At 42.7% G+C, this 16479-nt stretch overlaps 2 protein-coding genes across 7 annotated transcripts in view; both read right to left on the bottom strand.

Moving 5' to 3' along the window:
• Positions 1 to 638: 638 nt before the first annotated feature.
• On the bottom strand, positions 639 to 13318 carry brpf1 (bromodomain and PHD finger containing, 1). Of its 4 annotated transcripts, none has more exons than XM_063881508.1 (16): positions 13077 to 13318; positions 11087 to 11868; positions 10505 to 10694; positions 10126 to 10413; positions 9183 to 9700; positions 8479 to 8683; positions 8247 to 8381; positions 7686 to 7814; positions 6832 to 7345; positions 5802 to 6104; positions 5244 to 5519; positions 4204 to 4351; positions 3575 to 3708; positions 2513 to 2628; positions 2255 to 2409; positions 639 to 1697 (listed from the first exon to the last, which is right to left on the bottom strand). In XM_063881508.1, the coding sequence occupies exons 2-16, from the start codon at positions 11821 to 11823 to the stop codon at positions 1514 to 1516; spliced, it is 4032 nt and encodes a 1343-aa protein (XP_063737578.1). In that variant the 5' UTR covers positions 11824 to 11868; positions 13077 to 13318; the 3' UTR covers positions 639 to 1513. The 4 variants fall into 4 exon arrangements, with proteins under 4 accessions (XP_063737578.1, XP_063737555.1, XP_063737571.1 ...); XM_063881485.1 differs by having other exon boundaries at positions 5802 to 6128; XM_063881501.1 differs by having other exon boundaries at positions 2513 to 2565; positions 8247 to 8388; positions 8477 to 8683.
• A 443-nt stretch (positions 13319 to 13761) lies between these two features.
• The window catches only part of LOC134865549 (serine/threonine-protein kinase WNK2), a 42075-nt gene continuing 39357 nt past the window's right edge, over positions 13762 to 16479 (bottom strand). For all 3 annotated transcript variants that reach the window (XM_063885159.1, XM_063885150.1, XM_063885140.1), the window contains one exon: positions 13762 to 16382. In XM_063885159.1, coding sequence (XP_063741229.1) covers positions 16038 to 16382 — 345 coding nt within the window. In that variant the 3' untranslated portion in view covers positions 13762 to 16037. The remainder of the gene's footprint in view (positions 16383 to 16479) is intronic.

Genomic DNA, 16479 nt, shown 5'->3' on the forward strand with positions numbered 1-16479 from the left:
CTTTGGTCATCTGGGATATGGAATCAGGTTTTTGCCATTAAGATCAAGCTAAACGTCTTCAGTATCAAGCAAAAGTAAGAGTTTGAGAGAAATTAAAACTGTACCTCAAAAGCAAAGATGATGACTTGCAAATAAGTTATTTGTTTAAGCTTTTGTTCTCTCGTTTGCGCTCTGTCATTTTTTGTTTGCAATTCTTTTATATTGTTCTCTTGGCTTTCAATGTAGTGTCCGAAAGCACTTTGAATACCCCTGTTGCTAAAATGTTCTATGTTAATAAACCTTGCTTTAGGTACGATAAAGGAAGCCTGTGTTTGCGCGAGATACGATGAATCCACAAGAGGCTGGAGGTCGAAACACAACTCTGTACAGCTATAATAGACAAGAAAGTTAACCTGAGTGTTTAGGGAAGTAAAACTTTTGCTTGGATGTCAACAATTCCTAGAAACATGAAATGCAGATACGTTTTAGGAAGATACCATTTAAACATTTTTTGAGAAGCACTATAGTCAGAACTACCTTGTTAAGAGGTAGGGGATTGGGCGGGACACAAGGATGTTTCACCGGAGGGAAAATAGGAAAAACACTGACGGTGAAAAGTGTGCTGTAAGCTGCAGACACAGTTACCACAACACAACCCACAAGTTTAAAAAACTCAATTATTTTTTATTAAACTTCTATCTTTATGCAATCTGTATATATAAAAGTTCTAAAGCCATCAGCCTGAGACTAAGACAGACAGTGAGGCGATCATGTGTTTTAGTCCTCATAATTGACCAGCCGCCTGTGTGACAGACGTACGTTAACAAAACCGTACAAACATGATGAACAGAGTGACAGACAAAAAAAGGACCACACAGTGATGTGTGGCAGGAGTGATTAGAAGTAGTCCATGATAAAAAGAGCTTGTGGACCTTTGTAAGGAGTCGGCAGAATAAATAACATGATCATTGGGGTGCCCACAGTTCTGTCTCTCTTTGTGCTCTGCTGGCAGATGACTGGACACTAGCACCAGGCATGTTTGTTTTTTAGTTGTTTTCAAGAGGTGGGCAGTGGATGTGAAAATGTGTTCCACAATCTGTGAGTAATACCACATGCATTTCTTTGTTGAAATTTAAAATGACGTGTGTAAGAATGAAAGTGAGAGGCAGACTTGTTTAAGCATAATAGTGTAACAATGTGTTAATTTTTTAAAGTCTGTAATCCATCGTCTCATTTGTAATTAAACATATCGACCATAATACCAGGAATCTTTTTGATTGGTGGTTCTGAACATAGCATATTTCTTTCATCCTTATTATTTTTCAATTCTCTTAAATACAATATTTTACATGTCAGATTAAATACAGCTTAGTGTGCATGATGTGTCTCGGGGCCAATGTAGTGGATGTTCTTTCCCCCACTCTGTTTCTTGTGTTCTGTGATGATGGGATGGGCTCTCCATAGAGAAAGGTATACTCCACAACACCTTGAGGACCAGCACCCTGGATGTATGCGTGTTTGTGTGTTTGTGTTTTCAGTCACTGTCGCTAGTCTCGCTGCTGGGGTCTCCCTGCACCTTGCTGCGGTGTTGCATGGCACGGTGGTAGGCCACCTGCACGGACTTGCGGATGTTGGATTTTCTGCCTTCCAGCATTTTCTCCTTGTCCAGCTCCTGGTCAACCCCAAGTGGCACCAGCTTAGAGCGTGGTAGCCACTGCCTGAATACACACAAATATATAATTCAATTAATACATTTTATTAATATCAAAATAAGAACAGTTATCTCGGGCAATACAAGTCAAGTATTGTGAGTCATGTGCAGGACAAAGTGAATAATTCTTGGTTCAGCAGTTCAACTTCAAGAGGATCATCAAGAGGGCCGCTTCCTGTCATCATGATGTTTCTCTCACTTATGTTTTTCTTCGAACCTAAAGGAACATATGTGATGGCGTGGCACACCATGAACTAAAATACGAACTGTATTTTCCCTCTGGTTTTCAAAAACATGGCTGACCTACTTCTGCATGTGTTCTGACGCTAGTACAAAGAGTGCAGTTTCCTTTTAACTACTGCCACAGAGTGATGCGTGTGCACATCTCCAGTAACAACGGACGTCTGTTTTGCTTATTTTGTGTTTTACTGTACTCATTATTTAAGGGGGAGAAAAAAAGATGCAGTGTCAGTGAGAACGAACAAAGAAGAAACACTTGATTGATTAATGAAAACACAACTTATTAAAACTAAAAAGAGAAGAGAAGATGACCGGACCACTGACCATGTTCTCTTGTTGTCAAAGAAGAGGACCAGGAACAGGTGCTCCCTGGCCTCCTGGGTCATCTGCTCCCCTAGTTTCAGCACATCCAAAGGTGGGACAGGGATTGGGACACCCCGGTGGAAGACCCCCTCCCTTGGCATCTTAGGATCAATTATCTGCAGGCAAACAGACGCAAAAGGGCAGTTAGACATCCAGTCGTTAAGCTGCAGCGTGTCCTTACTTGGTCGATGCTTTATGCAGTGTCTGCTTGTTTCTCACCAGAGCAGGATATGAAGGGTAGCCTCTGCACTTGGCCCACACCAGGTCCAGAGCTTCAAGAGAAGAATAATCATCAGAAGTCATCCAGCATCCTGACCTGGCCCGACCCCGCACCACTGAGGTGTAAGTAAACAGGAACAGGAAGACAATCACCGTTGTGCATCCTCTAACTAAACCATGGTTTTCTACATAACCTAAATGCTCTGAGATTTTATTACAAAATAAATCCCTTTCCTTTTAAAAGGTATGAGCAATATCGCAGGGTTTCCCACACAAAGACTTTACTTGGGCGGGCCGCCCAGGTATATTAACGGCCCCCAAAGTAAATTTCACGACCCATTTATTTATTTTTTATTATCCGTCTGCGAGCATGACGCCATCCGCGATCGATTAGCTACTGGACAATGATCTCCTCGCTCTACGCCTCCTGTACCTGTTCGCTCTGCTATCGTGTGTAGGGTCTGCTAACAAGCGACGAAACAGAAAGGGAGACCTTACGAGAAAAAGAGAAGAGGACCTTGGAATTACCTCAGAAGACGCGGACACTTAAAAGGTAAAGCCCCCCCCCCCCCCCCCCCCCCCCGTGCCCGGTCATCTGCACCCCCCAAGTATATTTCAGATCTGTGGGAAACACTGTATTGTTATTTGAATCTGTTTCTGTAATGCTAGACTGGTTGAGATCCAGCTCCTACAAGACTTGGTGAGTGCTGGGTCGGGGGTCCAAAACAAACGGTCTTTGTTGCCATTTGAGAAAAATATAACACTTGCCCCCAGGAAAAAAACATAATTAGTCACAGAACAACCTTAAGCAAATTTCAGTTGGATAGATCATGTTGATAAGGACTTAATTATACAGTGTCATGACAACCTATTTAAAGTTTCAACTGGTATTTGAGAGCGAATCCTGACAGATGCCTGCGATCATATCAAATTGGTCACACACGCAAAACAAATCGCTGTCTGGCTGTACTGAATAACCACCTACGTTAGTATTATCATAATTCTGAGAAGGCACTTACCGTCTACATAAAAAACAAAGGTTATTATTGACAGTGTGCTTACAATGTGAAACGGGCCGCGATCCTCCGACGGAGTAGGAATCATTTTCAGTGCCTGACGTCTCCTCACTGCTGTCCTCCTGGAAGGCCGAGCGAGAGAACGACGCCTTTCCTCTGCCCTGCTTCGAGGGGGTCGTACTGAGAGAAGAGACACAGGAATATAAGGAACCATAAAACTTGAATTCAATCTGTAAAAGATGCTATCAACTATTGCTGATAGCACGCATGCTTTAGTAGTTGCTAAACAAGAGGTTGCAGATGATCTAATTATCTTGTTGTTTTCTCCTTTAATTATACGCTGCTGCCATGTTGATGACTGTCTAGCTAAAACAAATCATTACTAAAAATGTTCTAATTTAAAAAAGCTAAGCATTACACTAAAATATGTATCTGAAAACTGTGCGTTGAGAAATAAACAATGCAGTTACATAATCATGATTCATGTTTCAGTGTTCCTAATCTGACTGTTTATTGCTGATCAGGCAGTGACACACATTTCTTTAGAAGCAAGCGGGAGGGTCTGCATGATTATTTCCACAGAAACTGTTAAAATGTGTTAATTGCTAACTCCGAGAACAGCTCTCATTAGAGTGCTGTGAGTGAGCCATACTTGTAATTGTGTGCTATAGTCACCTGGTCCTGTCTGAAGCCGCGCTGCTGCTGCTGCTGGTCGTGGACTCTGAGTCTGAGCTGGAACGAGGGAGACGAGACTCACTCCGGTACACACAGAAGCTGTCCTTTACCGGCTGGTTTCCTCCGTTGAAACCGTTAGTTGGCAAACCTGAGGAATGGAGCAGGTGAGGTCAGTGTGTGTGTCCCTGATGCGCTTTAATAAAGGTTTGATATGCATTTGTCCAAGGTACCTGGCAGTAGTTTTGCACAGTGCACCGATACTAGAAAGGTATTGCGATACCCTGCCATTAAAAACGCAACGATTCCCCCATTTCATTAGTATCGGTACTTTCAGAATGACATTGTTTTAATAAGAGCCGTATTTCCTGTGTGTGTTCAGCGCTCTGCTGCCACCCCCCCCTCTCTCATGCACGCTCTAGCTGTCATATCATGTGACAAAACGAGAGCATGGCTGCAAGTGCGAGTGCTATTGCCCATGCGACTCGGCTTGTTGACATAAAAGACGCAAGGCACGAAAATTGGAAGTATTTTGGTTACATCTCTGCTGACGGAGAACAAGCAGCTCTACATGATCACCATCGTTGTGACGGGACCGGTGCGCCGAGCAAAACATGTACTTCAAGTTAAAGACCTAACATACTTAACTCTATCTAATCTACATTGGGAACTAGCTAAACTAGTTATAAATATGTTTATTCTTCACTGTCGGGTCACTCATTACTGGATCATTGAGCTGCATGAGACGGATACGACTGGCTGTCAGGAGAGGGAGAGAGGGAGAGGGGAAAAGAGAGCACTCCATTTATTTCTCCCGCGTGTTATTATCCAAAGTTAATGTACACTTTTGAACAATGTAGTTTATCTACTATAAGTAGTTTGTTTGACTGATTTTTTTTCTCCAGGTTTGAAATAAAGCACAATAATGACATTATAGACGGTTTCCCCTTGTTTTAGGAAAAGTATCAAAAAAGTATTGAAATCGCAATTCTTGACTTGGTATCGGTATCGAAACAAAAATGTTGGTATCGTGACAACACTACCTGGCAGCATGTCGCCATTGTCACTGTCGCTGTCGGAGCTGGAACTGCTGCGTGGACTGCGGGGCCTTTTCCTTGGCCTGCTCGGGGACAGCCGGGGCAGCTGAGGGGGGCCGATGGGGCTTTGGCCCAACCCAGCAGCATAGCCAGCATCCCGGTTCTTCGGGGGGCGTCCTGGCCTTTTTGGAGGGCCAGCTATTTTTTGGTTCTTTTTGGAGAAGAGGACAGATGTCCGACGGCCCACCTCTGGAGCCAGGGCCGATGAGGACACACTCATATCTTGTGGAGGAGAGAAGTTTTTAGGATTAAATGCCAGAATATTGATTGACTATTGAGACTTGGATTATACTGCATGTGTTATCTGAGAGTTTGTAAATGGATGTTTTGATATAGTTTTACTGTTGATAAAGGCAACCCCCATTATCTTAACTTTAATTAAAATCTTCGTTCACTTTGGAGGCAAAAAAAACTCAGTTTACTTTAATAATTAAAAGGTAACAAGGGGTGAGTGCTTTTTAAAAAATGAACTAATCTTTATAGTGATATCTTCCCTAGTCGCACCTTTTTCACCAATCTCCTGGCTACTGCTTTCCCCCCCTTCATCGTGGTGTCCCGAAGAGGACGGGTGATGTGGGAGTGAACCACGGTCTCCTCCTACCGAGTCCCGGCCCCCCATACCAGAGCCTCCCTCTCGCTGGTGCGCAAGCTTCCTCTTGATGACGCTGATCTCCTTTCTCAGAGCTTTGGCTCGACGAGACTGACCAATACTGTGCTTCCCCGAGCTGACCTCATCGAGACGCACTTGCAGGTAGTGCAGCTGCTCGTCCAGCGGAAGCCGCCGCCTGTTCTCCGGCAGCAGCAGCTCTGTGAGAGGCAGGGGTGGAAAACCTGTTAGACATTTTTAGAGAGTGTATGGTTATGGGGGAGGTCAAATATTAAGGGGAAGTTACAAGGATGTTGGTTGTTTCCTGTTAGAATGACTATGTGAACATCCCACAACATTATGCTCATTTAAAAAAACTGATTCCTCAAACTTAATCTGAGGCTGTTTACAAATAGATTGAATGTATGTATAATAAAATACGTCCCAACAAGACAACTTAAGCTAATAAAACAGATTCATACAAGTTGTATTTACGACAAGGAATTAGTAAGAATAAAGTTTATTCAAACATGAATGTGTGATGTTTTTAGCAACTAAATGGGCCAAGGTGCTACTGTGTCCAAAACAAACCCACCTACAATAACCAAGATCAGCACTGAAAGTAAACTTTACTCTACACATGACTCATGGTTTGCCTTTCTTTTAAGGTGTATCTCGCATTTCTCTATCACCCAAATTCCCATTCAGTAATTCACTCACATTTGTGTCATAATGAAGCATGCATTTTCATCTCAAATGTTCCTGAAGAGCATAATTTTACAACATATTGTTTTGTCACCAAATGCTGTTAGACGACCTAAATGTTTTCTTTGCCAAAGTCAAATTTAGTTTTTCAAAATATTTGAATCTTACCATATTTTTTCACTTTGGTGCAGAAAACGTATGAATTACCAGATATCCCTAACAAAGTGAAAGAGGTTCACTCACCCTCTTCATTAGAAGACAATGGCCGGTCTCGATCTCGATCTCTGTCTCTGTCTCTATCTCTATCTCTATCTCTGTCTCTGTCTCTGTCTCTGTCTCTATCTCTGTCTCTGTCTCTGTCTCTATCTCTGTCTCTGTCTCTGTCTCGCTCCCGTTCCCGCTCTCGTTCTCGCTCCCGTTCCCGCTCTCGTTCCCTCTCTCGGTCTCTGTCTCTGTCTGGGTCACGCTGACTCTCTGGGCTCGGCTCACGGGGGAGGTGTAAGCCTGCCTCGTAGTCAAAGCCTATCCGTTCGGCGTGGCGCCGTGCAGTTCTTATGACGGACCCGCCCATCTCTCTGAGCCGCAGCGCAGCGCGGTAGAAGACTGTGTCCTTGGCGTTGTACTTGAGGCAGTTGTTGACAATGAGGCCGAAGTCTGCCTCAAAGGCCTCAAACGTGAGGTAGCGATGGGACTCCAGCAGGTTCCACATGGTCTGGAAGTCCATTGGAGTGTCGATGTGGTCAAGGTAGTCTGGCACCTGGAGAGTAAATGGTAGAGATCAGGAGGAGACATGACCAATACTAGGACTTGATGCTGCTAACGATATGAAATAATATGCAAAATAACAGCTAATAAATTAATATACTGGGAGAATTAGTCTGCATTTGTTTCATAATATGATCATGACAATTATAATTCATATGGATAAAGAAATAATAAGATATATAGGAATAACATTAAACATAATAAAAATACACTGAGGAGACTGATATTATGTCATGGGGTCAGAATAAAAATATTACACTGATATGGAACAAGGACACATAACTCAAGGGAACATGCATCCCTTCTGAGTGTGTTTGAGTTTGTGTGTTTACCTCTGCCAGCGGTACAGGCTCAGTGAAGAAGTTGTTAATGTCTCTCTCCTGTAGCTGCTCCAGCGTGCTCCTCAACAGCACCAGGAAGGGAGTCAGCTGCATCTCCAGCGCCATCTGCTGCACCTTAATCTGAACACAGACACAATGCATTAGCAATGTACACCTGCTGACCAAAATAGAGAACTCTGTGTAGTAACAACTTTGCACGTGTTTAGAAATACAATTCAAATGTACCCACACACTCATACATATCAACACTAAGCTGGCAGTAGACTGGCAGTGTACATATTTCATTTGGGGGGCACACCTAAATTGCGGATGGATCTTAAAAAGGATATTTTTCAAGTTTTTGTGGGTGGACAAATATGATTGCTTTATAGTTCATCACAAATTATGTTTATAATAAATAAACAATGTTGATTTATTATAAGTTATAATTATTATTAATTATATATAATGTAATTATGTTTATTCAAGGCAGTAAACATCACTGTTATTGCAACAATCCGCGACAAAGTTATTAATCTTGAACAAAATCACGAAAAGGTGTTTGTGTCTCACCGTTTCCCTTTTGAGTTTTTCCCTCTTGCGTATGAGCTCCACCAGCAGCCTGGCTCTCTCTAGGTCATGTCTCAGTCTCTGCCAGGCCTTCAGCTGCTCCTTTAGAGCACATGGTTTCTCCTCGCTGCCGTCCCTCTGCAACACCAACACGCACAAACCCATAGCCACATCAGACAACAGAATGACCGAACATAAGTGACTAAAACTTGTAGCTGAATAGTGTTTTCTTTACAATTTCACAAGGCACCGAGGGGAGTTGAGTTGGAGTAGGTGGTGGAAGTGGCTCGATATGTCGTTGGGACTGCAGGTGGGTTTGTAGCCGGCGCAGCAGAGGCACGCCATTACGACTCTGCCTCTTCAGGGTCCAGTAGCTGTGGAGTCGCTGCATGAACTGGCTCTTCCTGGGTACAGTCAGGTTACTGGTGATTTTGCTCAGCCTGCAAAAAAATAAACAACACTTTAACTGTTGTACTCCGAGTCACAAATGTAAAACGTTCTTCATTGTTAACAGGAATGACTTCTATATTCAGGGAAGTGATAGTGTTTAACAGAACTGCACTGCTAATATCCTACTTTGAAATGTGGTTAGCTGTAATTTGGCCCTTCATAGTGGTTATTTGTCATTACATTTTACTTTTTCAGTTCTGTTTTATTTACTATTTTGAGATGTCTATATTTTATGTTTACTTATTTTCTACTGTTTTTATTTTCACATTATGTGCAATGCCTTGTTTTGACATGCTGCTGTAAAAAAAGTCTAAAGTTTGGATCAATAAAGTAAATCTTATCTTATCTTTCTAGAGCATTCAGAGAGACCAAATACTACCATAAGTATCCTAGTATGTGATCATGTTGGTAACACTTACTACTCCACATACAGTTTTGTATAAGCTTTGAAGAACACACAATACAGGTAAACATGTAGTGTGTAAGCACCTGTGGGGAGGTATGCAGGGCACAGACACCACTGGCGCAGCTGCTCTTCTCTCAGCTAATATCTTCCTCGCTCTTTTCATCTTCAGCCTGGACTTGGCTTTCGCCCTCTTGGCTCGCTCAGAGCTCCAGCCCTTGGAGTCATCGTCGTGGCAAATGCTCGGCTCGTCATCCTCCTCCAGCTCTCCTTCACTGTGGGATGAACCCATGCTGGCGCCGCCTACCCCTGCAAGAGGTCGTGCTGATCCTGGTGGCGTGTGGATGTCACAGTAAGCTGTCTTTCGGACGCTAAAAGAAGTGCCGTTGGCCCCGGTCTCTCTGACCGGCTCCATTTTCATGTAGAGGCCCGCCTGCTGAGCGCAGGTGACATGGAAGGCTGTGTAACAGTTGGCTTTGTGACACTGGATGCAGGCGCCTGAACCACGCTGCTTACAGATGTAGCAGGTGAGCTTCCAGCGTGCGGGGGGAATGTGCTCAATACTGTCGATCGGCTCCAGGAAGACTGTGTTGGCAAAGCAGACCTGAAGAAAGACAGCAAAATGTATTTTTACTTCAAAGCTTTATCGAGGTTAGTATAACAAGACGACAGACTGAATGAGATCTACTAACACTGATGTTATTGTATTAATCTGAGGGTTTTTCGTTCTATAAATTATGCATTTAGTGCTTTTTATCAAACCACTTGCACTTCACATTGTCTGAACCCGGCCAAAGAACCATCCATATACACTATGTGCACTAAAAAGATTCATTGTGTTCACGGGCTTGGACTTTGTAAGCATCAGATAATAATGTAACATTATTTTGCAAGCCACTGACAAAATTTAAAGCAACCTTTGTTCTGAAGGAAACAGATAAATAGTAATAGCCGTGAGCAACACAGTTGATCACAACAAAACGCAGGGCACCTCAATATATCGAGAACGCATGGAGTGTGTGAATTTACCTCTGGGATCCAGAGGGCACAGACAACATGCGCCCAGCGTGCATCGTCTGTCTGTTTGAAAGCGCCTCCCTTGTTGGGACAGAGAGCACAGTCCACAGCTCTGCTCGGCGACTGTAGGCAGCGCCGACATAACCACTGGCCCTCTGGGATGTAGGGCACCCCGTAGCACTCTTGGTGAACTGCCAGGTTACACATGTCGCAGAACAAGATCACATTGCTGTTCTGACACTCTCCATCGTTACAGATGCAGCAGACCGCATCTTCATCGATTAGGGTGCTGGGGTCAGCCTGGGGGAAAAAAGGATAAGGAAGAGTTGGAAGAAGTCTATATGCTTCAATGTTAAAATATTTTCTTCCCTCCAATACCAAGTTCATGTACCTTGTTGTGGCTCTCAAAGTAAGACTCCTTCTCTAGGCGGTCCATGAGATACTCAAAGACCTCCTGAGGAATGGGAGTCACACCGTCGCGCCGCCGCTTGTCATTCATGATGTCCAGCCAGATGTAGTCTTCCTCATCAATGTCGTACTCTACCTCCTCATCCAGCTCCTCCACAGACTTGTCAATGTACCTGAACACCAGAGCAGAAAATAATGTTTATATTTATTACATAGTAGTATATGGGTAAAAAACACGCAGTATAATTGGGATTAAAGCTATGGCAACAAATGATACGTTCTGTAATAGGAGGATATAATAATAAAAATAATGAAGAAGAATCTAGTCCAAAGCTTTTCCTGATACATGCACAATGAGCTTTATAAATGAAAACAAACTAGTATCTTACTGTAATGTGTGCTGCAAATATTCAAGACTTGCCTTCTGTATACGTGCACCCCATTATTATGTGCGTGCCTTTACCTTTTAATTGCCTGCCATTTACAATTACCAATATTCTTGCTTGTATTTCTCATACCTGTTACACAGTTATTAATGATTGAGATTATAACTCTCTATGCAGACCTGTAGTAAGATGCCGGTCGAGGAGGGGCTTCAGGTCTTTCTTGGTCCAGCTCTCTGAACACCGCCTCAGGGAGCTTGATTGCAGGGCCGGACTGAGCACTGTGGTGATGAGATGAACCGTCCTTCTTCTTTTCCTTACTCTTGTGCTTTCCAGACTTAGGGGTGGCTTTGCCACCATTAGAGGAGGGGATATCTGTCCGGTCCTTGCCACCACCTCCTACCTCACTGCCTCCTCCATCGCTACCGTTACAAATTCCTCCACCACCACCTCCAGGTCCAGATGGTGGAGCATCATCTGCATCACTATCTTCCTCTGACACCACGTCAATGTTCTCAAAGATGCTGATGCGGTGGATGCGTCCTTGGAAGTCCAGCTCCACCATGCGCTGTGCCTGGGCATAAGTCATTGTCTCCCTGCTTGGAGAGTTAGAGTGATCCGACTGGTTGGGGCTACCAGGCGTGTTCCCCCCATGCCCCAGTCCTCCACCACCATTACCTCCACCATCGTCCGTGTCCCCTGAGCCAGCCAATGAGGCACGAGGAGGACGTCCCTTTCTTTTCTTCTGGGGGACAGTCTGTGCAGGAGTTGGGTTGTCATGGTCATAGTGGTACAGGTGATACTCAATGCCACTGTAGCTCTTGTAGACCTTACGGCAGGTCTCCACAGGGCACTCATAAGGCGGTTTGGTGGCCCGCAGGTTGTGACAGAACGTCTTTACATCAAAGTCCAGCCCCATTGTGCCAACAGCCACTGCTGGGACAGATGCTGTTCCAGTTTACATCTGAAAGACAGGGACACAAAGGAGGACCATGGGTGGATCAGATGAGATTGAATCACAATACATTAGGTATACACCTACTGTTACTGAACTAAAGCAGTTAGAGACACCAGTCCAGGCGTTCATTCAGACTGTGCACCTGTTATGTTGTAGTCACGTGACCATGTCCCTGACTCCCAGTAGGAAACAAATTGTTATGTTTTGTCACACAGTCACAGGTGCAATTTAGGTCAATATTTAGGCATGTGTTCCCTGCCAACGACAGTTATGTCCGGATAACGTACAGTGGCACAAACAGCAGCAACAGTAAGGCTAGTTGATAGCAATACACAACTTGTTTACAGCCCATACATTCTGTCTGAAACAACAGTGCATACAACAGTTGAATTATTCCAACACTGACCACAGGACTTTATATTCCAGCTATCGTTAGCTTTAGCATTTTCCTGATGCTTTCTCCTCACACAATGAAACCTTTAGCCAGTCAAGCTAACAGCAGCTAGCAAACAACAACACCAGTTCACTGTCGAAACTGCAAAAGCTGCACAGAAAGAAAGCTCAGATTCTACTTACGAATTAACGACACAGAGAAGCCATTGCTTTCTTCTATTAATCGTGTATCTTTATAGACGTAGTGTTTCATTATAAGATGGTTAAAAGCATAGCTGCATTCAGAGGGAAGACGTTACCTACACAAAAGGGGTGTTACTTAAAGGTTGCATAATATTTTTAATATAATTAATAGCAAATAATGAACACGTGTTTGAAGTTAGATAAACAGTAGTCTTGCTGTTACGCAGATGACCATTCAACATCTTACAGTGTTTCCCTCCACAATGACCTCACCCTGTGAATACCTAATACCGAGCAGCAAAATGTCAGTATTACATCTGATTTCACGAAGTTGAACCACTACTACTTCATGTGGGATCAGGCATATTGTTTATTTAGACAACTAACGTAGATAAACCATTTAATTATCATTCCCTGTGTAGCGAAATAGCTCTGAAATGCTGTGCGATGCGAGGAAAATAGCCAAGCTTGTTATGCATCTGGGCAGTACTGGTTACTTCGGGTTTACAGGGCACATTGGGTTAAGACCGAATATTAAAATCAATACAAAGATACACCATTAATTACGCTTTATTCTCAAAGTATGACCCTATTTTCCCACAAAACAAGGCTTCAGATCTAACGTTATAAACACTTACTACTCCACGTTCCTCAAGACTGCGTGCTTCGGAAACCTCTCACAGATCGGACGGATTGCAGATCGATTTTTTGTTCATTTAGATAATTCCAGATTAGATTCACGGGAGGCGTAGGTGCTGTGAAACGTGTTTATAAAACAATATAATATCCAGATCATTGCATTGTGTTGGGAATTATTCAGGAACTCGGTTGAACAAAAGGGGCAACCGTTGCTGTAGCGTTACGGCGCATACGCGGGTCGACACATTCGCCACACAAAGCAGGGTCTATTTTCCTGGTTTGGTAATAAAATAGAAACTAAATACGCGTTTAAAACTATTTTTAATATAGGTATAAATGATATTCTGTTCAAAGAGATTCATGGAGAATTTATTTTTTGAATATCAATTTATCCAATACGTTCCCACGGGTTACTTCGTCTTGAATGTTGCGAATCTGTGGCTTTCTTTCAAAGATGTCTGCAGGACTGGGTAAAAAACTGAATACATCCAGCCTGGCCTGAGTGCGCGAGACACTTAAGAATAACTACATAAAAACTTCTAATTCTATAACAATAAGTGTGCCACTTTATTGATTTAACTTACCGTTATTGGTCACATTAACTCCATACAACAGAACCTTGTGATTTGAATATGATTATAGTCTGTAGAAATATAAATCGAAATAAAACACAGTGAAACACAATCGAGCACAAAATAATATTTATTTATCTCCCAACATACAGTCTGTGATTAGAGTGCAGCAGGGTAGGTTGGGGTAATGCAGTGGGACATACAGCAGGCAGAAGCAATCCCACTGTTTGAATACAAGCCTTTGACAAGCAGAGCATATCACCAGGGGGCACTGTTTTACAGAGAGAGGTGAGATGGCAGAGTGCACATTTTCAGGACTCTCCCCTCTTTCTCCTCCTCCCTCTCCTCTGATCACCGCATCCAAGTGAGTATGCCAACAATAGTTATTCCTTCCTCTGCTCACCATGAGTTAGCAGCGAAGGAGGTGGAACAAACCAGATACAAGTGACAGAGAACAGAAATCTCTTACTGTTGGAAGTATTTCACCAAAGCAGAAGATTCTGCATAATATCCTATAAAAGTCCAATTCCAACCGAATTGATGAAATAATGTACATCAAAGCAACCCCTCCACCACCACTACATCTTAACATTCCAGAAGAAAAAAAAAGTACAAATATAAAGTACGAGAAAACTGTACATTTCACAGCTTAGCAAAATTGGGTTGCTGAAACCTTTTGAATGTATCATGTATGTGAAATATCCAACCATTGTAGCTTTATTGTTTATCTTTGCTTTATGGAACATGAAAAATTGGCCATGCTTGTTGGTGATACAAAATTACAGGTGGGGAAACCCACTATATACAGTGTAGGAAACTCTTAAACATAGTTTAGAATTAAGGGAGACTATATGTTGTGCAAATCTCCTGCAACATGTATCATTTGAATTTTGCAATATATTACTGAAAGAAAAGAAAAAAATACTCATCCAAAGCATCCTGGGAAACAAGGCAATAACACTGCTTTGTTAGCGCCTCATTTGTCAATTTCATTTGAGGACGTCTTTATATTAAAAGTACCATTTATTATGAATATTATGCTCAACTGTACAGTGGAATCACCTCAGACAATAGCAGCAAAGAAAAATCAAGCTTTAAACAGCAAATAATTAAAAAAACATAACTGGTGATTGCACAAAACATTTCACATGAAGTGTATGCTGAGTAATAGGATAGCCTAGTTGAAAGAGCTGTTAGCAGTAGTATCATGTTTGCTTGGTGGTCTGTAATGTTTAAAATGTGTCCAGTTTGTCTGTCTGTTGCTTTGTGATTTATAACTTTGTTCAACTCTCAGCTTGCTCCTTTTGCACACATCAGAGATAAGGCTTGTGGCAAGGCCACGATCAAAGCTTTGTGGAGGGGTTAAATTGCACTTTTTAGCCTCTAGCCTTCACAATAATTGCTACATTCTGATCAGAACACTACCAGAGAAATATACTTTATAAAGAACTGTGTGCACTATATATGGCTCTGGACACCGCCTTTCTTTAGAGCACGAAGCTACAGCACAGCCAACTCCTGTAATGTGAAACATATCAGTTGTCCTATCAAAAAGAGGCTGTGTCCCTCCGAACCATTTAACCTGAAAGAGTGGATTTGTCTGCTGGCGTAATTTTTTTCCTTCTCTCATTTGTCTCACATTATCTGTTTGTTTCTGCAAGGCATTGGTTCATCTCACCACTATGGCATTCCATCTGTCACAAGGGTGTAAAGTAAACAAGGGTTAAAACATGGTTTTATTATTTTAAATAAGAGCATATACTGTGTTAATAGTGCAGTTCTACAAGGGCATTCATATGTAAACCAAAACAAAAGTGTCTGTAATGCATTTAAAAAAAGAGACTGCACTCAAGCTACCATAAAATAAAACAACTTGAATACAGACATGCTTTGTTCACAGAAAAGATAAAATAAACATCAACAAATCAATGTTCAAGGCACTACATTCCTTCAAATATCTTCATCATAAATACTGTCCGGTTACTGTATCTCAAACCACTGGTATTTGGATTCCAATGTAGTGTTTAAAGTGTTTGTAACACAGAAAAAGGCAAAAATCAATGGGAGAACTGCAGTAATAAAGAGTAAAGTGATGTTGGTTTTCTGTGACTGCAGACACGTAGTCTTGTATGGCTAAGTTTAGTCAAAACCAAAGCCAAAAAGCATTAGGTATTCAGACATACATACTTAACAAATACTGTATACACAAACTTACACATACACACACACACAAATTAACCACAGATATAAGTGTTGCTGAAAGAATTTCAACACTTGCGTCATGTTATTTACAACATCAGATTATGTACACGTGTGGCTCTGATGAAGCAGAATGGAGTGGAGTTGGACTATCGTGCCCTTACACATGAACAAATATTAGGTAGCAGATTAGGTAGTCCTAGTGGTTTTTGGACAGCGGCCATTCTCGGGCTCGTGCATGAGGTTGTAGGCGTGGATCCCCTGGTTTGCCATTGTGGCATAGGGCATCGTTCTTGCAGCACCAAGCAGGCCTACAGGACTCACAGACCCTACAGGACTCGGCATGCCGGGCCACTGCTGCGGGTAAAGAGGACCAGGAGCCATCCCGCCATAGGAGCCTGCTGGCACAAGGTACCCAGGAGAGAGCGTTGCTGAGTTGGGAGCTAGGTTTGAGGGCATACCGGTGCCTAAAGCAGCAGTCAGGGGGCAGGGAAGAGGCAGCTGGAACTTGCAGGGACCGACATGGCATTTCATCTGAAAACAGAAGGGAGTTGTTGTACAAAGTAGTGCATAGACCGCCTCAAAAGTCAGAGATCAAAGTACAACCGACCCTTCATCATCTATTCCTGAG

Source organism: Eleginops maclovinus, chromosome 1 (assembly GCF_036324505.1).
Source record: "Eleginops maclovinus isolate JMC-PN-2008 ecotype Puerto Natales chromosome 1, JC_Emac_rtc_rv5, whole genome shotgun sequence".
NCBI lineage: Eukaryota > Metazoa > Chordata > Actinopteri > Perciformes > Eleginopidae > Eleginops > Eleginops maclovinus.